At 43.6% G+C, this 24,305-nt stretch overlaps 1 protein-coding gene across 1 annotated transcript in view; it reads right to left on the bottom strand.

Annotated features, from left to right (window-relative positions):
• Window positions 1–20,058: 20,058 nt before the first annotated feature.
• The window catches only part of LOC138758381 (zinc finger SWIM domain-containing protein 5-like), an 87,266-nt gene continuing 83,019 nt past the window's right edge, over window positions 20,059–24,305 (bottom strand). The window contains exon 15 of the mRNA XM_069927210.1: window positions 20,059–22,916. Coding sequence (XP_069783311.1) covers window positions 22,054–22,916 — 863 coding nt within the window. The 3' untranslated portion in view covers window positions 20,059–22,053. The remainder of the gene's footprint in view (window positions 22,917–24,305) is intronic.

The following is a 24,305-nucleotide window of genomic DNA, read 5'->3' as shown; positions in this document are numbered from 1 at the left end:
CCCAAGACCTATCCTACCCATAGCCCTTTGCATGCTCCCCCTTTCTCTTTCTTCAATCAGTCAATGAGATTGATGGTTGCTCCAGTCTTTAGTTCACAAAATCAGCCTTTTGTGATCATTGGTGAGGCAAATCTGGAGCATTGTGTGCAGTTTTGGTCACCTATCTGCAGGAAAGATATCAATAAGATGGAAAGAGTGCAGAGAAGATTTACTAGGATGTTGCCCAGATTTCAGGAACTGAGTTATAGGGAAAGGTTAAACAGGTTAGGACTTTATTCCCTGGAGCGTAGAAGAATGAGGGGAGATTTGATAGAGGTAAACAAAATTACAAGGGGGATAAACAGAATAGATGTAGGTTGGCTTTTTCCACTGAGGGTCGGTGAGATACAAACCAGAGGACGTGGGTTAAGGGTGAAAGGGGGAAAGTTTAGGGGGAAGGTGAGGAGGAATTTTTTCACACTGAGTGGTGGGAGTGTAGAACGAGCTGCCAGCTCATTTTTAACATTTAAGAAGAATTTGGACAGCTACATGGATGGGAGAGGTGTGGAGGGCTATGGACTGGGTGCAGGTCAGTGGGAAGAGGCAGAAAAATGGATTGGCACAGACTAGAAGGGCCACGATGTTCTATGGAGTTGACAACGGTGGGGAAAGATCATCAGCTCAGGATTAGCACAGAGACAGATGAATAACATACCTATGAGTGGGAAGATCTTGTCAAAAGATGGATGGGTGGCGGAGATTGAGATTAATGGGGATGTCATCCAAATGTCACCAGTTATTGCAGATGAGCTCTGGTGAACGCTGAGAGATCACATGGTGGGAGATAAAACATCAGCAGCTGCTGCTTTAGTTTACGAAAACACCTCTGAATAAAATAGTGATAAATTGACCCTGTTATCAGTTGGGGAAATACATTGCCTGAACTTTCATCTGCCATCCCTCATTATTGTTGACTGTCTACTTGTATCTGCTGTTTCAACGAATGTGAGAACCTGATGTACAAAATGTAAGATGAAAGTCTGCGGAGGCTGTGATTGTTGTAAAAACACAGAGATGCTGGAGGAACTCAGCTGATCTCACAGAGTCCACAGCAGGTGAAGATATATTACCAACGTTCCAGGCCTGAACCCTTCTTCAAAGTACGGGAAAAGCAGGAAGGCATCAAAATAAAGACTGGGGAGAAAAAAATGGGAGGGGGAAGAGTCCAGACCAACAAACAAAAGGTGTTAATTTGATATGATAAGAGGAAAGGTGAGAATTGATTCTTGCTCTGAGAAAAAGGGAAAAAGAGGAAGAGGGTGTAGAGACTGTGGTGATATGTAATTACACCACTAGGACACCAGGGGTCATCCCGGTGACCTTGTATATAAAGCAGTCCAGAGCTACAGTCTAGCCTTCCAGGTTCGTCTTGCAGAGAGACAAGACCTCTTAGTGTACAGATTAGTTTATTAAAGCTGTCTTATACTAATGCTGGTGTGGTTATTGTCAGTACAGAGACAAACAAAGAACAAGAGGCCATTCAGCCCAACATGCCTGAGCTCTCAGTCGAGGCAAGACGCACCAAGCGACTGTGGAGTTAGAGATGGTTCCTCACAACTATAAAGAGAGGGACCTGAACCAGGCTTGGAGGCAGGAGCCACAAGAGCCGCGGACACTGGAATCTTGAGCTAACAATGAGAGGATCCCCTTTCTACTTTAGTCTCAACCTGAAACACTAACTGATCATTACTCCCCCATGGATGCCCACTGAGTCCCTCCTGTATCTCACTGTGCTATGCTCGGAGGTAGCTGTCCGCCAGGCCCTGTCAATGCTGACCGGGACAACGTACTTCATAACATCTTCAGTCCAGATGTGTTACCTGCCAGCACCTTTTTCATAAAGCTTCCAATTTACACGTGTGGAATTGTTAGCAGGCAGTCCCGGCTTTGTTTATCCTTCGGGAAGTGAATTACATTGTAATTTGATCTTGACACCGCTTCAGCAACTCCAAACGCCAGAATATGCAGAGTTCAATGCAAGGCCAGCCGTGGCTACAAAACAAACAAGTCAATTGGGATCAGATCCTTGTCTTCCCTGAAACAGTTTGTACTACAGTTTCATTTGTTGACACTGTATTCTGCACTTGGTCCATGTGTGATGGAAAGGAAGTAGGCCATAAAAGATGACCATCATCATTACCAAAGGTGAGATTTGATGGGTGACTGAGAGGGGAGAACCCAGCCCTTGACGTTCCTTATCCAGGAGTCCTTGGACCTGCAGTCTTTACCTTTCACCTTTGTGGCAAGACGTTGGCCCCAAATAAGCATCAAGTTCAGTACCTCCCACTTGCCGGACTGGAGACCTACCTGCTCCTACTCCATCTTATCAATGAACTTGACTTACCCCAACTCCAGGAGCCCAACTTGCAGACCATCTTTCATCCTTTCCGTTACGACCTTGAAACATGCAGAGTTATGGTCACCATCTCCATAACGTTCTCTCACTGACTGTCCAGCAACCACATTCCCAAAGATTGGGCCCAGTGTTTGCCCCTTCTCAATCAAGGCTCAAGAAACTTCGACAGGATAAAGATTGCATTAGTAGTAGCACAGTACAGGCCCTTCAACCCTCGATGTTGTACCGGCCTACATATTCCTCTAAAAAAAAATCTAAATCCTCCCTACCCCGTAACCCTCTATTTTTCTTCCATCCATGTGTCGGTCTAAGAGTCTCTTAAATGCCTCTCAGAATTTTGTAGACCTCTTTAAATTTAGAGAAAATTAGAAACTCTGTCTATGAATCCCCTTCTAAGTTTGAGTTAACCTGGCGACCATTTATTCAATATTTTCATTTGTGGTGAGTTGATCTGGCTCTGTTTTCTTTCTATGATTATGTATGATAATTGGGCTGTAAGATGAGATCGGAGTGATCGGCGTGGTTTAGCTATATCTGTAGGGTTTTTTTTAAGTTTTTTTTTAAGTTTTTTTTAATTCAGATTTGTTTTTTCTTCTTTTTTGGGGTTTTTTTTCTCTTTTTTCATATATTGTTATTAATTATATCTTTTTTTTAGAGATAGTTCACACCCTAAACTGATCAAAAAATTTTTTTTATGATATATTTTTATTCTGTAATATTATTGTTTAATATCTCTGTATTAATTCATTACTTACTATGTATTTTTTTTATCTCTTTGAACTGTATGTGTTTATAAATTATAATAATAATAATAATAAAAATAATAATAAAAAGATTGAAAAAGAAAGAAAAGAATTTTGTAGACCTCTATTAAGTCTCCACTTATCCTTCTATGCTCCAAATAAAAAAAGTCCCACTTCTGCTAACCTTGCCTCATAAGATGTTTCCCAATCCAGGCAATATCCTGGTAAGTCTCCTCTGCTCCCTCTCTATAGCTTCCACATCCTTCCTGTAATGATGTGATCAGAACTGAACACAACATTCTAAGCGTGGTCTCACCATAGATTTGTGGAGTTGCAATATGACCTCTCGACTCTTGAACTCAATCCCCCAACTAATGAATCCCAACATCCCATAGGCCCTTCTGAACTCTCCTATCCACCTGTGCAGCTACTTTGAGGGATGTATGGATTTGGATCCTCTTATAATCCTGTGGATTAACCTCTGATCCATTTCTCTGCAGCTACTGTACCCGCCCTGTCTCCCAATGTCACCACTTTCAGGGAATGATGAAGCTGCACTCCCGGGTGTTGAATGGAGGAAACACTGTGGAGCTGGAGGGACTCAAACACTGTGGAGCTGGAGGGACTCGGGATCTATGGAGAGAAACAGACAGTCAACATTTTCAGCTCAGGACACTTTCTCAACATGGAGGAGCTCAAGGAGCTCCCATTTTCACACGTTTCTAACCTCTCCTCCCCCCGCCCCCCACCCCCCATGGCCATCTAAAGGGCACTGTAAACTTCACTGTTTCTGCAAGACCTACTGAGCTAAGGCTCAAGGGAGGACAATTAGAAAAATTTGCTTTCCACTAAGATGAAATTGTTAAGTGCAGTCCTTTTGATCGCTGGGAGCAGACAAAAGGGGCTCTGCAGCTGTCTAAACAGTGTTACAGAGGAGAACAAATTGTGCTTTGAATGGGAGAGAGGTTTTCACTTCCTGATTAATAGTCACAAATCCAGTCCACAGATATACGTTCCATCCCCAGTACCCTCTGCCCACCCCTGACAGGAGAACCACTGTCGTGTTACCAGCAGACAGAACTCCAAACCATTGATCCAGTTACAAGAGTTCAAATCCTACCCAGCAGCTGGGTAATTTAAATACAATTAAGTCTGGAGTTAAACAAAAATTAGTCATGGTAATTAATCCAAAAAATTATCAAATCATTGAAGCACGTCTGATTAGCTAACGTCTCAAAGTCTGCTACCTTGACCTGGTTCTAACTCCAGGCCCAGAGAAGATTTCCAATTTATTGTCAGAGTATAGGGCAGCACAGCTAATGTAGCAGTTAGCTCAACGCTGTTACAGCGCCAGCAACCTGGTTTGAATCCCGCGCTGCCTGGAAGGAGTTTTTACCTTCTCCCCGTGTCTGCATGGGTTTCCTATGGGTGTTCTGGTTTCCTCCTACCCTTCAAAACGTACCGGGGTTTGTGGGTAAATTGGGTGTATTTGGGTGGCACAGGATTATGGCCAGAAGGGCCTGTTACCGTGCTATATGTCTAAATTTAAATTAACATGCATACACATACAACCTGAGATTCTTTTTCCAGCAGCCAAGGCACAATTACCACTTATTGGTAGTGTAAAAAAAGTACACATGTAAACAAACTGACTGTGCAATAAAGAGAGAGAAAAAATCAATAAAGTGCACAAGAAAGTGTCCTTAAATGAGGACAACAATGTTGGCAAAATAGTGGAAACATTTAATGATTACTGCCCGTGTGTTCATTCACACTGAGCGGCTTCTTAGACTGCAAGTCCCTCAGTGCAACAGTCCCAGTGGTTGGGCAGGCAGTAGAGTGGGTGACCGTCAATGAATTTTTCCAGTACGATTCCTCCAAAAAGTTGTAGAGGTCCTTCAGGGTAAATCGTGTGGCAGGAATTGACTCAAAATACCTGCACATTCCTTTTCAGACTGCCTGTGCAGTGACAAAATTCCTGGATTGTGCCGTTACATGCCTGCAGCCTAAAAACCATACCTGATTGAGTTTGTTGTTGAGGGGAGACGAGATGCTCAAGGGTGGGAGGGTTTGGGATGCTTGGGGGGGGGGGAGGGTTCAAGCTGCTCAGGGGAGGGTCGAGATGCTCAAGAAGGAGATCAAGGGGGTTGAGATTCTATGAGAGTCCAGAAGCAGGGTCTTGTCCAGAAACACTGACCATCCCCTTGTCTCCACAAACACTGCCCGAACCACTGAGTTCCATCTAGTGGCATCATACATAAGTGTCAGTTCTCAAATCCACTCTTGTTGCCAGTTCCATCTAGTGGCATCATACATCAGTGTCAGTTCTCAAATCCACTCTTGAACCTTCGGTTACACTAATCAGGCTGCTAAACTACTAAACTACTACTAAACGTCACTTTTCTTACACTAGGATTGTTCTGAATATTTCTCATTTATCTATATTAAGTATTAATCGTATCTTAATTTAATTAACTGGGTTACGATTATAATTTTTCTTTACATATCCCTGTTTGGATACAGCAATCATTTCAGTGCACAAGTACATCGTACAAAGTGTATGACAATAAACTCAATTAAAATTACACTCATAAAACATTACAGGTCCTTCAGTCCACGATGTGCCAACCTACATATTCTAACCAAAGAAAACAAAACCTTCCTTACTCTGTAACCCTCTATTTAAACCTTCCTTACTCCGTAACCCTCTATTTTTCTTCCATCCATGTGCCTGTCTAAGAGACTCTTAAATGCCCCAAATGTTCCTGCCTACACCACCACCCCTGGCAAGGGATTCCAAACTCCCACAACTCTCTGTGTTAAAATTTACCCCTGATGTTTCCCCTAAACTTCCCTCCTTTCACTTTGCATAGACGTCCTCTGGTGTTTGCTACTCCTTCCCTGGGAAAAAGGCACTGGCTGCCCATGCCTCTCAGAATCATGTAGACTTCGGTTGTCACCTCTTATCCTTCTTCACTCCAAAGAGAAAAGTTCCAGCTCTGCTAACCTTACCTCATAAACCTTATTTTCCAATCCAGACAACATCCTGGTAAATCTCTTTGGCACTCTCTCCATAGCTTCCACATCCTTCCTGTAATGAGGTGGCCAGAAAAGAACATAATATTCCAAGTGTGGTTTCACGAGAGATTTGCAGAGCTGCAACATGACCTCATGACTCCCAAACGCAATCCCCCCAACTAATGAACCCCAGCATACCAAAGGCAATTCATTCTAATGATAACCAATCCCCTCCCCCCTCAAATTCAATGCCAAGGTAATTCATAGCAGCCAATCAGCCCACTCACATGCAGATCTTTAGGATGAGAGGGCAAACCGGGTCACAAGTTCAACTGGAGAACCTGCAAACTCCCCATGGACAGTACCAGAGGTGAGGATTGAACCTGAGTCGCTGGAGCTGGGAAGCAGTGAAAGATAAAAAGGTGATTTATCACAGAGATGACATCACAGCAGACTTTCTTTTCTTTTTGCACTAATTTATTTTTAAATGTAATTTATAGCAATACAGTAAAATCCCCGTTATCTGGAATTCAAGCAAAGGGCAAAAAATTGCAGAAAATAAAGATAAAAATATGAAAGTTTAAAATTAGCACCTTAATAGTCAGTTTGCCAATTTACAAAATACGCTATCTCAAGCAACCAGCAAATACACTTATCTGGCATCTCTTCATTTCTCAAGGTACCAGGAATTTTTACTGCGTTTGCACTGTAATGGTTCTGCAAAGCAATGAATTTTGTGTCGTGTTCATGACAATAAATTCTGATATTTAGGGGGAGGATAAATAGCAGAATGCTCAAGTAGCAGGGGAAGTTTTGGCAAAAACTAGAAAGGGTGCAAGAAGGAACCTCTGTATTTGTGTACACTGAGATAAACGTTGATTGTTGCTGGAAGATCATCAGTTCACTGCCAACCCACTCTCCCATAGAAAACTACAGCACAGAAAACAGGCCATTAGGCCCTTCTAGTCTGTGCCAAAACATTATTCCTCTAGTCCCACTGACCTGCACCCATTCCGTCTCCTTCCAGACCTCTCCCATCCATGTAACTCTCCAATTTATTCTTAAGAGTGAGCCTGCAATACTATGTCAGATGGCAGCTCATTCCACACTCCCACCACTCTCTGAGTGGTTTCCCCTAATGTTTCCTTTCATCCTAAAGCCATGTCCTCTCGTATTTATCTCTGTTAATCTAAGTGGAAAGAGTCTACTCGCATTTACTTGTCTATTCCCCTAAATTTTGTTAACCTCTATGAAATCTCCCCTCATTCTTCTACGCTCTAAGGAATAAAGTCCCAACCTGATTAATCTTTCCCTGTTACTCAACTCTTGAAGGCCTGGCAAGATCCCAGCAAATATTCTCTACCCTCTTTCGACCTTACTGATACCAGAACTGCACACAATACTCCAAATTTTGCCTCACCAATGTCCTATGCAACTTTAAAATAACATCCCAACTCCTGGATTCAATACTTTGATTTATGAAGGCCAAGATGCCAAAAGCTTTCTTTACAATCCTGTCTATCTGTGTCACCACTTTCAGGGAATTATGTACATGTATTCCCAAATCCCTTTGTTCCTCTACACTCTTCAGTGCCCTACCATTTACTGTGAATGTCCTATCTTGATTAGTCCTTCCAAAATGCATCACCTCCTACTTGTCTGCATTAAATTCCATCTGCCATTTTTCCAGCTGGTCCAGATTCTTCTGCAAGCTTTGAAAGCCTTTTTCGTTGTCCACAATGCCTGGAATCTTAGTGTCATCAACAAACTTGCTGATCCAATTTCCAACATTATCATCCCGATCATTGATATAGACAACAAACAACAATGATCCCAGCACCGATCTCTGAGGCACACCACTAGGCACAGGCCTCCAGTCTGAGAAGTAACATTGACCACTACTCTCTAGCTTCTCCCATTCAGCCAATTTCAAATCCAGTTTACAACCTCTCCATGGATAACTAGTGTCTGAACCTTCTGAATTAACCTCCTGTTAGAAATAGATGTCTTTGGCTTGGCTTCGCGGACGAAGATTTATGGAGGGGGTAAAAAGTCCACGTCAGCCGCAGGCTCGTTTGTGGCTGACAAGTCCGATGCGGGACAGGCAGACACGATTGCAGCGGTTGCAAGGGAAAATTGGTTGGTTGGGGCTGGGTGTTGGGTTTTTCCTCCTTTGCCTTTTGTCAGTGAGGTGGGCTCTGCGGTCTTCTTCAAAGGAGGTTGCTGCCCGCCAAACTGTGAGGCGCCAAGATGCACGGTTCGAGGCGTTATCAGCCCACTGGCGGTGGTCAATGTGGCAGGCACCAAGAGATTTCTTCAGGCAGTCTTCAGGCAGTCTATTCAGAAATAGATGTACCTTCACAGAAATTGCTCGAGACAAAAATTGAGAACAAAGAACATTTATTAAACAACAATGCAAAGTTGGGTGCTTCCCCTTACCCTGGGAATACACACATACACTGGGGCTCACCCAACTTTTATACAGTGAATTTCAGTATAGGAATACCCTCCCCCTTACATTCTTCTGCCTCCTGCTGGAGAGGTTTGGCATTGGGTAATCCTGCCTGCCTACGTGCTGTTTCTGTGCACTTGGAGGACCAGGGGGTATCCTGTAGGTGTCTTCTCATGTCATTATCCTCATTGTCCTTAATCACAACCTTGCCCTTGTCCCCATTCACACCTTTCTGACTCTCAGAGCTACAGTCCCTTCATATGCAGAGTTCGCTAATCCTGTCTAGGGTTTACTAATTAAATATGCATAACTTGATAAATCTGTGTATGGCTTACTAATTATATATGTAGAACTTGGTACTTCTGTCTAGGGCTAGGAGACCCTTATCTCATCCAGACTCTCTCAACTTCCTACATTCTATTATTCCTTACCTCTCCTTATCTTATTCATACGGTGGGCTCACTGATCCTGTCAAAAGGACTAGAAGGTTCTTATCTTACAGAGGCTGACTCTGCTTCCTGCATCCTAATTTCCATGCTTAGCCTGTTCATACTGGTTTAATCCATCACTCCACGTGTCTGCACTAGTTTCCCCATCTTTCATATTTTCATGTCAAGTTTCCTCATCTCTCACACTCCCATGTGGGACCTAGTCAAAGGCCTGACTAAAGTCCACTTGGGCAACATTCACAGCCTTTCCTCTAATGACTTTCTCCTCGAAAAACTACAAAAAACTCCTATCTGAAACCTACTCATCTTCTCGTGCAAGATGATGTGCTGTCTGGCACATTCCGTGGTGTGGAAGTACGTGCTGGGGGGGGGGGGGGGGGCACGGAAGCTCAGTGTAGACAACGCTAAGTCTCTGTGGGGAAGGACAGCCTATTTAACACTGATGCGATTCTCAGGGCTGGAAAACTCATCCCTGTTTGACACAATACCACATGTAACAGATGCATCGATAAATGTTTTCTCTTTCATAAATTGCAGCTGTAAATATTTAATCAGCTTTCCTTTGATGTTTATGATCTTTTACTGCCTTGGCAGATTGTGGCAAATTAATTTTACACTATTTTTCATTTATACATATTCATTCAGCCGCCTACCTACATGTTCTCAAGCCTTGATGAAGGCCTCAGGCCCGAAATGTTTATTATGTATTTTTATCCTTGCTCTATAAAGGAGGAAAAACCCAACACCCAACCCCAACCAACCAATTTTCCCCTGCAACCGCTGCAACCGTGTCTGCCTGTCCCGCATCGGACTTGTCAGCCACAAACGAGCCTGCAGCTGACGTGGACATTTACCCCCTCCATAAATCTTCGTCCGCGAAGCCAAGCCAAAGAAGATAAAGGACACTGTTTGACCTGCTGAGTTTCTCCAGCGTTGTTTCTAATTTATATTGCAGATCAAATACCCCGTATCTGAAGTTCCAAAAACCAAAAAGATCTGAAACCAAACTTTTTTTTTAGTGCCAACATGATGTCACAAGTGGAAAAAAAAAATTCAACACCTGACTTGCCCATGTGGGGATCTGATGCTCTGTTGGCGCCAGTTCAATTACAAGAGCAGTTAAAAAAAAAAAGACCAAATCTTTGCTTTTGGCCGGGAAGATGCCAAATGGAACTGGGTCCAAGTCCTCAGCTTCAGCTGCAGCCGGAGTTGGCAATGGCAACTCCATTCTCAGCATTGGGTGCAGTGCCATCCGCATCGAAGAAGGTGCCTCGGGCTCCTGGGGCAGGCGTGGGGACCATACTCGGGGACTGGAGGTGGTGGCTCTTGGGAGATGTCAGGGACGGGCAGCAGAGATCCTTTTTTTTGGTATTAAACATTATTTCCTGTGAATTTTCCATGTGGTATATCATATTGTTGTTTATTGCTGTTGTTTAACCACTGATACAAGTATTCTACTAATGCTGATGTGTAATTGCTTTTTTTCGGTTTTGTTCCAAAATAACTGAACAACGTCTGGTCCCAAGCGTACCTGCATTGTTTATTTATCTTACGTACCCGTGTGGCTGCAAGAATTTTAGTCCATCTGTACATTGCACTCTTGTAAATGACAATAAATTTTCCTCGACACACTCAGTACAGTGAATGCCATGTGAATAAAAGAATATTTTTACAAAAGGTGAATGGATTTCAGGATGTGCCAAAAATCTGTACTAATAATTCTGTGAACTCTGACACACCTCATCTCCTAGCTCAGGAAATTTTGCAGATATAAAACTCTACAGTAAGCTTCCTCGCTGTCTACAACACCTCCAATCTTAGCGTCATCAGCAAACTTGCGGATCCAATTTTCATCATTATCATAGCACAGGAACTGGCCCCACATCCGAACCAAACGAGATGCCCTGTCCTGCCTTATCTAGAAGTGTCAAGAAAGGCTACTTCATCTTCTTCCACCGTTACTCCTGACAGCCACTAACCACTTGGTAAAAAGCTCCCCTCAGTCCTTCACCTTCACAGTGCATCTTCCAGAGTGTGATATGTTTACCCAGGGAAAAGGATTCTGACTGTGTACCCCATCAATGCCTCTGAGGCCAGATCCTCAGAGACGTTGACACCCAGGAGTTTGAAGTTGATCTTTTCCATTACTGATCCCTCGATGAGGTCTGGGTCAAGTTCCCTTGACTTCCTCCTGAAGCCCACAATCATCTCCTTGGTTTTGCTAACATTGAGCGCAAGGTTGTTGTCATTACACCATTCAATGAGCTGATCAATCTCCCTCCTGGATGCTTCCTTGTTGCCGTTTGTGATTCTACTGACATTAAAATGAAAGACAAGAAATTTCTTCTCAAAGGACCATGAGACTTTGCAATCTCTAGGCCAGATTTGTGGAGCTTAAAGTGTTGATGTGGAATATCTTTGGACTCCCAGGAGGAACAGAGATCAAATCAACCCCGACGGAAAAGATTTGAGGAGACTGTCTGATTCACATTCTTCTAACTTTCTTACATTAATAATATAGATATATTTTAAAATGTATACATACAGCGTGGTCACAGGCCATTTCGCCCCATGAGTCCGTGCCACCTGATTTACACACCATTAACCTACACCCCCCGGTATGTTTTTGAAGGGTGAGAGGAAACTGGAGCCTCCAAGGAAAACCCACACAGACATGGAGAGAACGTACAGACATGTTACAAACAGTGTGAGATTCAAACCCCAGTCCCGATTGTTGGTGCTGTAAAGGCGTTGGGCTAACCACAACACCAACCTTACTAATGTAAAAATAACAAGAATATACTTGTATAATAATTCTTATATTAAAAATATTCACACTATGCATAAACATTTGTTTGCTGTAAAATGCAACTAAATCGAACTCAACACTTTCACATTTACAGGCATTCGATTAAAGTTAACTGCGACCAGACCCGTCACATTTCTGTGTTTTTAACTACAATCACAGCATCTACAGACTCGAGTGTTTCACAGGAATCACCCTTGCCTGTTTGAAAGGCAGTGATACTACAAGTGTGGCTGGCTCAACCTAGATGAAGTTACACTATGGCATTAAATGCACAGAGGCATCCAATGTTTGGAGAAGACCTTTGCCATGGTGTGACATCAGTAAACATTGGCAAGAGCACCAGGGTAAAGTAATGTATGCAGTCTTTGTGTCATTTGAAAACTGCAATGCAAATGTAAAAAATCAACACATTTCCTACTTATTGCTGACAGGTTGTTTTTAAGCAGGTGAAAAATAAAGTTTCTAAGTAGGATTTTCAGGGATACTTTGAGGATTTTTAAAAATGAAATATTGTTCACTTTTCATCATTTCCACAAGGGGGCAACTGAGTCCACATCTTACAGACTAAATATCCCAGTACAGTGTACAAGCGATGGGTCAGGGTTCACCACAATGCTAGTGGAACTCAGCCAGTCTTGCAGCGTTCATAGGAGGTAAATGCATCTTTACTCCTAAGGGCGCTATGAGACTTGCTAAGTTCCTCCAGCATTTCTGTGTGTTTTTAACTACAATCATAGCATCTACAGACTCGAGTGTTTCACAGGAATCACCCTTGCCTGTTTGAAAGGCAGTGATACTACAAGTGTGGCTGGCTCAGCCCAGATGAAGTTACACTATGGCATTAAATGCACAGAGGCATCCAATGTTTAGAGAAGACCTTTGCCATGGTGTGACATCAGTAAACAGAGGCAAGAGCACCAGGGTAAAGTGTGTGTAGTTTAATAGATGTAAAACTCTAGGTTCCGGAATGATCAGACACCACCTTACTTTCACTTTTACTATGCACCTTTTCTTAAAAAAAGTATTTTTGTAAGGTGAATGTTTGCACTGTGAATGGTGTTGCAAAACAATGAATTTCGTGACTTGTTCAAGACAATAATTCCTGAGTCTGAAAGGTTTAACCCAAAGGAGACCAACAGAAGTGGACCTTAATTCTGTGTTCAGAACACAATTGATCTGAACTGTTATCACAGATGGCTCTGGCTTTTGAAAGTAAAACACCTGGCATCCAGTACCTATGGGCATTGGCGGAAAAGTGATTGCGTAGGTTGGCAAACTAATCACTAGCAAGGGCACCAATTTTAAACTTTTGTACTTTTTTACCTATTTATTTTCCGTAGCTTTTTTTTGCCAGCTGCTTGGAAAGGATTAGAAATGGACCGGAGCCAAAAGGCATCATCCCATACTAATGACTCTGTAAAGAGGAGACCATCATGGCAAATGTGATCAACTACCTTTCTCCTCTCGTCCTCCTCTGTTCCATGACTGGGGAGTCATGACTGGTATGGGAACACCAATACCCCTGAGTGTAAAGCCCTTGTGATGGGCCCATAGGACCCCCAAAACCCAGAAGCAATAGAAATTCACCAAGACAAGTGGTTACTTAAACAGAAGTTGCTTTTATTAATGACCTTTAAACATGAAAACAGGATCAAACTCTAACATTACTAATAACTTAACCCCCTTCTAATTCTAAGCGCATTTGTATGCAATGTGAATGCAAGTTCAGAAAAGTTCTTTTTGAGTCACAGTCCAATCTCACTTCTCACTCTTCCAAATTCACTGGTATCAGGCAATTCTTATTCAGAGCACAGAATTTAACCTTTATGAATCTTCACCAGGCTTTGGAGCTTGAAAGGTAAATGTTACTGCTCAGGAAAGTTCTTGTTGGTTTTCAGAGATTTGTTGCTTGTTGGACACACAGATTCCTTCTGATCAGCCACTTCAGTGTCTTGCCGAAGAAACTTGCCCCATCAGTTTTCCAGATGATAACCTCTTTCTTTCAGGTTAGCACAGAGTTCCTTTTCGGTTTCCCTTATCTCATGCGAAACACCACACAGCCAGCCATCTCCTCTTGTATGGACCACAAGGGCTTTGAACAGGAAGAACTCAGAACCAGTCTTCAAAATGGGGTTTCAAACAAGCTTCCAAAAGCCACTGCAGAAAACCAGCAGTCTCTCTTTCACTTAGAGAAAAAGCTGTTTGACTCTCTCTGGTTGTTAAACCACATGATCTACCTAAAACAGCAAACAGACTGTGCCACCGGATCCATTCTTCTGAGTCCATTCATCTGTTGCTTTCCAAAGCAATAATCCATTACTCCAAAGCATGTCCAATTTTCCATTGACTTTACAAAGGCACTGGGAGCCTGGACTGTCTGGCTTGAGCCAAGATATTGCATTCTAAATGAGATGTACTGTGAAATGTTTGTGTTTGTTTGTGACCTACACTAAAAAAACCTCACAATTTATCTCCTTTAAAACATATCTAGATACAATATAAAACAAAACATAATCTGTCACACCTTCTAATAGGTAGTGGACACAGCCCAGGACATCACAGGCAAAACTCTCCCCACCACCGAGAAAATCTACAGAAAGCAGCAGCGATCATCAGGACCCACCCCACCCAGCACGCGCTCTGTTCTCGCTGCTGCCATCAGGAAAGAGGTATCGGTGCCAGAAGACTTGCACCACCAGGTTCAGGAACAGCTGCTCCCCCTCCACTATCAGACTCCTCAACGACAAACTCAATCAGGGACTCATTTAAGGACTCTCACTTGTCTACCTTATTGATTTTCTTTTGTTGTCTCTGTCTTTCTTTCTTTGGCTTGGCTTCGCGGACGAAGATTTATGGAGGGGGTAAAAGTCCACGTCAGCTGCAGGCTCGTTTGTGGCTGACAAGTCCGATGCGGGACAGGCAGACACGGTTGCAGCGGCTGCAGGGGAAAAATGGTTGGTTGGGGTTGGGTGTAGGGTTTTTCCTCCTTTGTCTTTTGTCAGTGAGGTGGACTCTGCGGTCTTCTTCAAAGGAGGTTGCTGCCCGCCAAACTGTGAGGCGCCAAGATGCACGGTTTGAGGCGATATCAGCCCACTGGTCAATGTGGCAGGCACCAAGAGATTTCTTTAGGCAGTCCTTGTACCTCTTCTTTGGTGCACCTGTCTCGGTGGCCAGTGGAGAGCTCGCCATATAACACGATCTTGGGGAGGCAATGGTCCTCCATTCTGGAGACGTGACTCACCCAGCTGTCTCTGTATTGCACAGTTTATCTGTTTGCATTCCTTTATTTGTTTACATGTTTACGCTGTGTGTGTTTTTGAACACTACCAGTAAGTGGTCATTCTGCCTGGCCCACAGGAAAATGTTTATCAGGGTGTATGTGATGTCACATATGTACTCTGACAATAAATCTGAGCCAACAGAAGCCTTCATTGCTGGGATTAATGTGCTTGGAAGGGCAAGGCTTGGTGGATGTACTTTACCCACCAGAATGGAGTGACTGTCACATGGGGCTGGATGGACCAGACATGTTCAAGAGATGCCAAAATCTCTCTCAGCCAGGACTCGTTGACTTCAGGAGAGCACAAGGTGTATGTCTACATTTAACTATGACATTCTAAACCAATGACAATAACCGCACCAGCAGTGCGAGTATAAGACGGCTTTAATAAACTAATCTGTACACTAAGAGGTCTTGTCTCTCTGCAAGGCAAACCCAGAAGGCTATTCTGGTCTGCTTTATATACAAGGTCACTGAGATGACCCCTGGTGACCTAGTGGTGTAATTACCTAATCACCACAGTGTAGGCCTGCGATAGTGTGTTTAAGCCCTTGTAGACGACAGCATAGAAACAGGCCTTTTCGGTCCTTCTAGTCTGTGCTGAACTATTTTCCTAGTAAATCTCTGCATTCTTTCTATCATATTGATATCTATCATTATCAATAGTCCAGATTCGGCCTCACAAATGCCATACTTTGATTTATGAAGGCCAATAACTAAAAGCTCTCTTTACAACTATATCCACCTCTGTGACAGCAGGTGGATACAGTTGTAAAGAGAGCTTTTCAGGGAATGATGGATCTGTATTCCCAGGTCCCTCCGTTCTACCACACTCCTCAGTACCCTATCATTCACCATTTAGGCCCTTTCTTTGTTTATCCTTCCAAAATGCAACACCTCACACTTGTCTACATTAAATTCCATCTGCTATTTTTCAGCCCTAGTGTAATCTACAAACTTGCTGATCCAATTTACCACATTATCATCCAGATCACTGATATAGATGACAAACAACAATGGTTCCAGCACCGATCCTTTGGACACACCACTAGCCAGACCTCCAGTCTGAGAAACAATCATCCACCGCTACTCTCTGGATTCTCCCATCCAGCCATCATCAAATTCAGTTCACTACTTCACCATGAATACCAAGCGTCTGAACCTTCCTGACTAACCTCCCATATCAGACCTTGGCAAAAGCCTTACTAAAGTCAATGTACACAACATCCACAGCCTTTCCTCTGTCAACTTTCCCAGCAACCTCCTCAAAAATCTTAAGATTGGTTAAACATGACCTACCGTGCACAAAGCCATGCTGACTATCCCTAATCAGTTTCTGGCTATCCAAATAATTGTACATCTTATTTCCTAGAACATCTTCCATTAATTTATCTGCTCAGGCTCACCGGCCTATTAATTTCTAGGGTTACTTTTGGAGCCTTTTGTGAACAACGGAACAACGTGAGCTACCCTCCAAACCTCTGGCACTACATGTGGCAAAGGCCATTTTAAGTATTTCTGTAAGAGCCCCTGCAATTTCTGCACCAGCCTCCCTCAAGGTCCAAGGGAATATCTTGTCAGGCCCTAGGGATTTATCCACCCTTATTTGCTTTAAGACAGCAAGCACCTCCTCCTCTTTAATCTGTATTGGTTCCATGGCATGGCCTCACTGCTTGTTTTCCTTACTTCCCATGACTTTGTGCCTATTTCCTGAGTGAATACTAACAAAAAAAAACACATTTAAGCTCTTCCCCCATCTCTTTTGTCTCCATGTAAAGCTGACCACTCTGATCTTCAAGGGGACCAATTTTGTCTCTTAATATACCTGTAGAAACCCTTAGGATTTTCCTTCACATTGTCTGCCAAAACAACTTCATGTCTTCTTTTAGCCTTCCATGTTTCTTTCTTGAGATTTTTCTTGCATTTTTTTTAATATACTCAAGTACATTTATTCCATGTTGCCTATACTTGCTATACCCTTCTCTCTTCTTCCAAACCAGATCCCCAATATCACTGCTAACATTCCCTTTAATCCTGACAGGAACATACATATTCTGTACTCTCAAAATTTCACTTTTGAAGGTCCTCCACTTAACTCGCACATCCCTGCCTGAAAACAACTTATCCAAATCAACACAATCTCAATCCTTTCTCATTTCCTCAAAATTAGCCTTTCTCCAATTCAGAATCTCAATCCGAGGCCCAGACCTATCCTTCTCCATAATTAACTTGAAACTAATGGCATTATGATCACTGGACCCAAAATGTCCCCTGCGCATATCTCTGTCACCTGTCCTATCTTGTTCCCTGAAAGGAGATACAGTATTGCATTCTCTCTAGTTGGTACTTCTATATATTGATTTAGAAAACTCCAAGCCATCCAGCCCTTTTACAGTATGAAAGTCCCAGTTGATAGCCCCTTTTCCACTGGCACATTGTCCCAGGAATTGTCAGGGAATTAACTGGAGCAGGGTCGAGTGCAAAAGGAAAACTGTCAGCACACCGGCATCAAATGACATCATTTCATGCCAGGGATTAACATCCTCAACCCCTACTCACATCCCCAGTGACAGTTGATGTTGGCGTGCTGATTAAATCAGTGGAAAAGGGACAGCAGAAAGTCACCTGCTTCTGGTTGAAGGGAGAACAGTCCGATCCACGGGGATGTATGTGTTCAGTGGAAAAGCAGTCCCTGTCCTAGTTAAAAGTAGCCCAGTGGAAACAGCACAGCTTCCTATCCCGTGACACTGCATGGCCAATTAACTGGGATGCCAATGGAAAAAGGGCTAATATGTGGAATTTAAAATCTCCCACTCTCACAATCTTGTTTCCCTACTGAGTTTCTCCAGCACTTCTGTGTAATCAGAGCATCTGCAGACTTCCGTGCTTCACTTCTTTCAGTAAAGGTCAACCCAAAGATCAACATTTGCCCAGAATCCCAACAGGTAATGCCTTCCAGCATTGGAAGTTAAATAGCCTAAAGCAGGGGCAGCCGAACCACGGCTCTTTGACATATAATGTGTGGCTCATGGAAATCTGTTGGCTGAGCCAGGAATTGTATGAGCCGGTACGGTGCTCATGATGCTCAGCTTGCATTCTTGTGATTGCATCATGTGTGGCCACATTACAGGCAGTGAAAGTAACAAATGTTAGTGTGATTCAGGCCACCCGCCCTCCAGATCTCCTGAAGTTCCAACCATGGTATGTGTACTTCTTGATTATTGAAATACTGTACAAATTAGTTTCAAAACTACATGAATTATTATGACTTACATTACTTTTTATATAAAATATTTGTAATAAAACACACATGTAAGTATAAGAATGTGTATGCAATACTTTTCCTGTCTTGCAGCTCTCAAATATCTGATGTTTATCGTATGTGGCTCTTGAATTAAGCAAGTTTGGCCACGCCGGCATCTTGCCCCCACAGTTCAGTGTATGAGCGCCACACCATGATGCTTTGCAGGTTGGACCAGTCATTTCGAAACTGTCTGCCTTCCCACTCATGGCTCATTGTTGACTTTATAGGCAGTCCCTGGGTTAAGAAGGTCCAACTTTCAGACAACTCATACTTACGAACAGTCTACACATGGCTTCAGCGGTTCATCAGCTCGAGGAAGGAGAACGCCATCTGCCATTTTAAGTCGGATCATGGTTATTTACCCTTGTAACCATACCTCCAAAGCGTAAATCCAATGCAAGAAAAGCTCTGAACAAACCTCGCTTGATGTTTATTTCAATAAATAATTAAGAACCATATGTGCCTGTTCCAATTTGCCTACAAATTCAACTTACAGACTTAGAAACGGATCTCGTTCATAACCTGGGAACTGCCTGTTTTCCACATCGCCACCCTCTCTGTGTCCTCGTAATGTTTAGACAAAGCCTCCTGTCCCCTGACCCAAGTTTCTCCACCTGCAGTAAAGATTCTGGGATTCTGGATATTGATGCCCCGTGAACGGTTAAGGGAAAGGTACAAAGAGGAACCTCATGTTAGCACTGAGGAAGCATCTTCACTTCCAAGCCAAGTCAGTAGGCCAGGTTGTCAAAGTGGCATGGCCCCAGAGCTCCAGTGACTCTAGTTCAACCCTGACCTCGGATGCTGCCCATGGTCAAGTTTCCCTCAGCCACCCTCACTTACTGCTGATGCTCCTGTTTCCTTCCAGGTCCCATTCACAAGATTGAGTTTAATTGGCTGCTGTAAATTGGGAATGTGGGAGAAGAATAAAACGAGGATTAATGTAGGATTTGGGTAAAAGGGTCAGTGCAGAAAGTCAGGTCAGGCATACCTGTACAAAGAGAAGCAGAATTAATATTGCATATACAGTAATAGTTGATACTGGGTAAAAGTCAACCCCCTTATTTTTGGCCCAAGTCACCTGCGCATCCGAGCTCCTGATGCCTTGACCCAGTTCTGGCCACCCACCCACCCACCCAGACGAGCTCCAGTCGCCCCCAAACGATGCAAGAACTTACTGCAATCAGAAGTAGTAGAACTGTAGAGCACTACAGCACAAAAACAAGCCTTTCGGCCCTACTAGTCTGCGCCAAACTGTCTAGTACCACTTACCTACACCCAGCCCATATCCCTCCATACCTCTCCCATTCATGTACCTGTTCAAGCATAATTTTGTAATATCCAACTCCCTAAATTTTACCCTAAAAATTGGTGCACAAAATTGGACGCACCATATATATGGCATTTCAAATTAATCATCTTTCCTCAGGAGTTCAGAGTATTTGCAGCATTTTGTTTTATTTCAGCTATCTGGCACCTGCTGCTGCCCCACTGCCAACTCTCGTGTCAAACTGACTTGGGGAGGGGGGGAGGGAAGGTAATGATAGCAGATTCACTGCACACCAAGACAATACAAGAGTGGATAAAATAACAACAGCACACACACCGCAATTCATCTTCATAGGTCTATTTCTCAACAGTGAAACCATTTACAAACTTTAATAAATACTTAACAAAAAAATTGAAGATACACTGTACAAAAATCACGAGCAAATCAAACTGACCAGCAGCCATTTTAAGTTTCTCCCTACAGCTGTGCGATACATCCAACACTTTTAAGGATGACAATCTGCTTGCCCACAAAAGAAATTCAAGTACTATATTACACATGTTCCATAAATTAAAGGCTCTTTACATTTTTAATATTAATTTGACAAATAAAATACTATTTACAAACCATTTTCTTCTTCCCTGAGAATGGGCTCAGTCACAGCACACACAGGTTTACAAAAAAACACAACCCTGATCAGAATGGCTTACTTTTATTTTTCTTCCTTTTTTTTTTAAAGTTAAAATTCAAGTTTGGCAGGAGTTTGTTGGCAAGAGATAGAGACAGAGAAAGTGTTGGAAGGAGGTATACATCAGGAGATTTGGTATCGTAGGTTACACGTGGGGGGTCTCTGAGGATTTAATTTTTGGTCGACGATGTTCTGCGTGAACTTGGGGGTTGGGATAAAGAATACCTCACAGGGAAGAGATTCCCTGCCGGAGTATCCCAAGCTCGCAGAATTCCCTGCCGGAGTATCCCAAGCTCACAGAGCAGAATACCAAGGTATTTCCCACAAGAATTTTTAACGACCACAGTGTTTCTGATAGAGTATTCCATTCAACAGGGTTGTTATCAAGTTTACAGCATCATTTTTTGTTTCTCTAAATTTTTTTTAAGATTGCTTCATACTTTTTTTTAAACTTTGAAGAGTTGGATACGCCAAGAGAGAGAGAATCCTTGACCGATGGGTTGGACAAGGACAAAATGGTGGTTAGTTCTGTTCAGCGCTGAAACAACCCATTTGTGAGTGGTGTTTGCTGGTTCCGTTCTACAGTCACTGTACTGTTTCACTTACTTATCCAAGTTTATATAATGAATACATGGCCGCCTGGTTGAGGGAAAAGGGGCTCTTGTGTAGCCCAAATCCAACAGGAAGCATTACTACAGGGCACACTGTAAAGCCATTCCAGTTTTGAAAAACAAATTCAAGCAAAATGTGAAGTGAACCAAGAGCAAAACGTGTCGAAATACTGATAGAGTGAACTATGCAACAGGATGTTATTTGGGAATGGAACACTTCCATTTTTTGGCACTCAATGTCACCAAGATAGATCCGTTGTCAGCTCCGTCTAAAGACGCACCATTATTTTTGAAGAGCCTATTTTTAAATTTAAAAACAGAACCTGTGCAAGATTGGTCTCCCCCACCCCCAGTGCTGGTCCTTGTTGCATGGTCTTGAGAGCAACAGTATCAAAACACAGGCAGCTTTCCTGCTTTGGCACACCAAGTTTCGTGTGGGGGTGGGGGGTGGAGGGGGGGACTGCTAGGGCAGAAGTTGGGAGTGACAAATCAGACCGAGTCACACACGAGAGCGGAGAACCACAGTACTCTTCCTGGGAAGTCCACCCCTTCCTTCCTGTTAACCAAAAGAACTCAACGCATTCTATCGCAAACTGTTTAACCATTCTTAACCGTTCACCATTCCCACTCTCACTCACCAAAATAGCAAAAGTTTAACCACCTCTAAACAGGGACTGCAACAGAACATCATTTCTGTACAAGTAACCACACAGAAAAGAAAGCTAACTCAGGGGATCCATGAAATGACAGGGGACCCTCAGCTGGAATCATTCGCCTCCTGCCAATTCAGTCTTCACATTCCAAGTCTGATGCTCAGCCCCACCTCGACAAAGATTGCATCCAGATTTTTAATGCCAGTTTATTTGAGCCATGTTGGGCAGGACCATGAGGTGGGGTATTGGTGGGTCTCAGACCGGAATGGAACCAACTCTTGGAAGTTCCCATTTATGGCTGCGCATGTGGAATGACTTTGTAATTTTGGCTCTGTCATTGATAGGAAGAGTGGAAGACTTTGGAAACAGGGGAAATCCTGAATTTCAGCCGAAACGTTCTCGCACGAGCATCATGAGCTTCTTTTTGCCTTTGTAAGACTGTTTGAGATTGTCTATGAACTGTGTAAACTGTATGTGTCCATCCTGAGCCATCAGGAAGGTCTCCCTCGCTTTGCTGAGGAACTCTATGAACTCGCCATAGTGACGGGGGCTGATGTGGGTCAGGCGCGAGTGCGTGGTGCTGATGTAGGCATCGATGGTTGCATTCAGCAACTGGCAAAGGGGGGCCTTTTCCGTCGACATGAGCTTGCCTGAATTCCTCCGTCCGGGAACGCCAGGCAGACCCGGAGCGGACAGGGTGCACCTCCTCAAGAGGTCCGACAGCACGGGGGCGCACTGCACGCTCTTAATGAGCAGAGGGATAATGGCAGCCAACTCATTCTTGCCCAGCGAGTGGCTCAGGGAGCAGGCCCACAGGACGTCAGTGATGGCTGGGTGCGTGTCCTGATTATAGGCCACACTGAGGTGGGACAGAGCCAGGCTGGCCATCTTGTAGGCGCGGATTGGGAAGCCCCTGTGCTCCATATACCGAGCAATGGTGAACAGGTGTGAGTAGCTCATCCCCGTGGAAGCCGAGTCCAGGACAATCTGGTACGCCGTTTCAAAGGCCACATGGTTTTTCTCGCAGAGTGTCAGCGCTGACAGGGCGCAGTTCTGAGGGTCCTTCATTGTGCACTGGAGCGCCACGGTCCGAGCACAGCTATCCAGTTCTTCCCGCTGGGTATAGTCCAAATTCAGATGCAGGACAGTGGCGTGGGATGTGACTGTGGCTGCTACTATTGTCGTTGCTTCCGTTGCGGTGAAGAGCGAATACCAGTTCTGCATTATATTCATCAAGGCACAAACACCTGAAAGACAACATCAGGACCTTAAGCACAGCTGGCAAGTTCACAATTCAAGATAGAAACCGGCTCCATAAAGATTGGTTTCACAGTTAATTGGCAGCACATTGTTCCTTGTTGTAATTGAGAAAAAGAAAAGCTGCAGCCAATTCAACCCCCCAGCAAGATAACAGAAGCAGCAATGAAACAGTGTTTCAAGGGTTAGATGAGGGGTGTTGGCCACAATATAGAACGTTACAGCACAGAACAGGCCTTTTGGCCCTTGATGTTATGGCGGCCTATATATTCCTACCAAAATTCTAAACCTTCCCTACCCCATAACTCTCTATTTTTCTTTCATCCATGTGCCTGAATGCCCCTTCAATGTCTCTTCAATTCCCTTATTGTTTTAGCCTCCACCACCATCCCTGGCAATGCATGTTATGCACCAACAACTCTTGTGTATAATAAAAACTTATCCCATGATACCTCCCCTAAAATGTCCTCCCTTCACTTTGCACAGATGTCCCCTGGTGTTTGCTGATCCTGCCTTAGGAAAAATATGCTGATTGTCTACCCTACCTATAGACCTCGATCAAGTCTCCTCTCATCCTTCTTCGCTCCAAAGAGAAAAGACCCAGCTCTGCTCACCTTGCCTCATAAGACATTTTTACTAATCCAGGCAACATCCTGGTAAATTTCCTTTGCCCCCCCCCCCCCAACTCTTCACAGCTTCCACATCCTTCCTATAATGAGGTGACCAGAACTGAACACAATACTCTATGTGTGGTCTCACCAGATATTATTGGATTGCAACTTGACCTTTTGACTCTTGAACTCAATCCCCCAGTCCCAACACTCTAATGTCATCGTGAAGAAAGCACGTCAGCGCTTCTACTTCTTCAGGGGTTTGCGGAGGTTTGTTATGACACCAGAAACCCTGGCAAATTTCTACAGAGGTATGGTAGAATGTGTGATTACCAGCTATATCATGGTCTGGTATTGGGACTCCAATACCCCTGAGTGTAAATCCCTCGAAAAAGTAGTGGACAGACCCCAGGACCACACAGGCAAAACTCTCCCCACTATTGAGTACATCTACCATCGGAGAGCAGCAGCAATTATCAAAGACCCACATCACCCAGTGCATGCTCTGTTCTTGCTGCTGCCATCAGGAAAGAGGTGTAGGGGCCACACCCACCAGGTTCAGGAACAGCTGCTCCCCCTCCACCATCAGACTCCTACACGACAAACTCAATCAGAAACTCATACTTGTACTCTTTATTGACCTTCTTTGTTCTCTCTGTATTGCAAAGTTTGGTTACATTCGTTATCTGTTTATAGTCCTTTTATTTGTTTACGTGCTTACGCAGTGTACTTTTTGCACAACCAATTAGTGGTAATTATGCCTCACCC

Source organism: Narcine bancroftii, chromosome 3 (genome assembly GCF_036971445.1).
Source record: "Narcine bancroftii isolate sNarBan1 chromosome 3, sNarBan1.hap1, whole genome shotgun sequence".
NCBI lineage: Eukaryota > Metazoa > Chordata > Chondrichthyes > Torpediniformes > Narcinidae > Narcine > Narcine bancroftii.
This window is presented reverse-complemented; position numbering and strand designations above follow the sequence as displayed.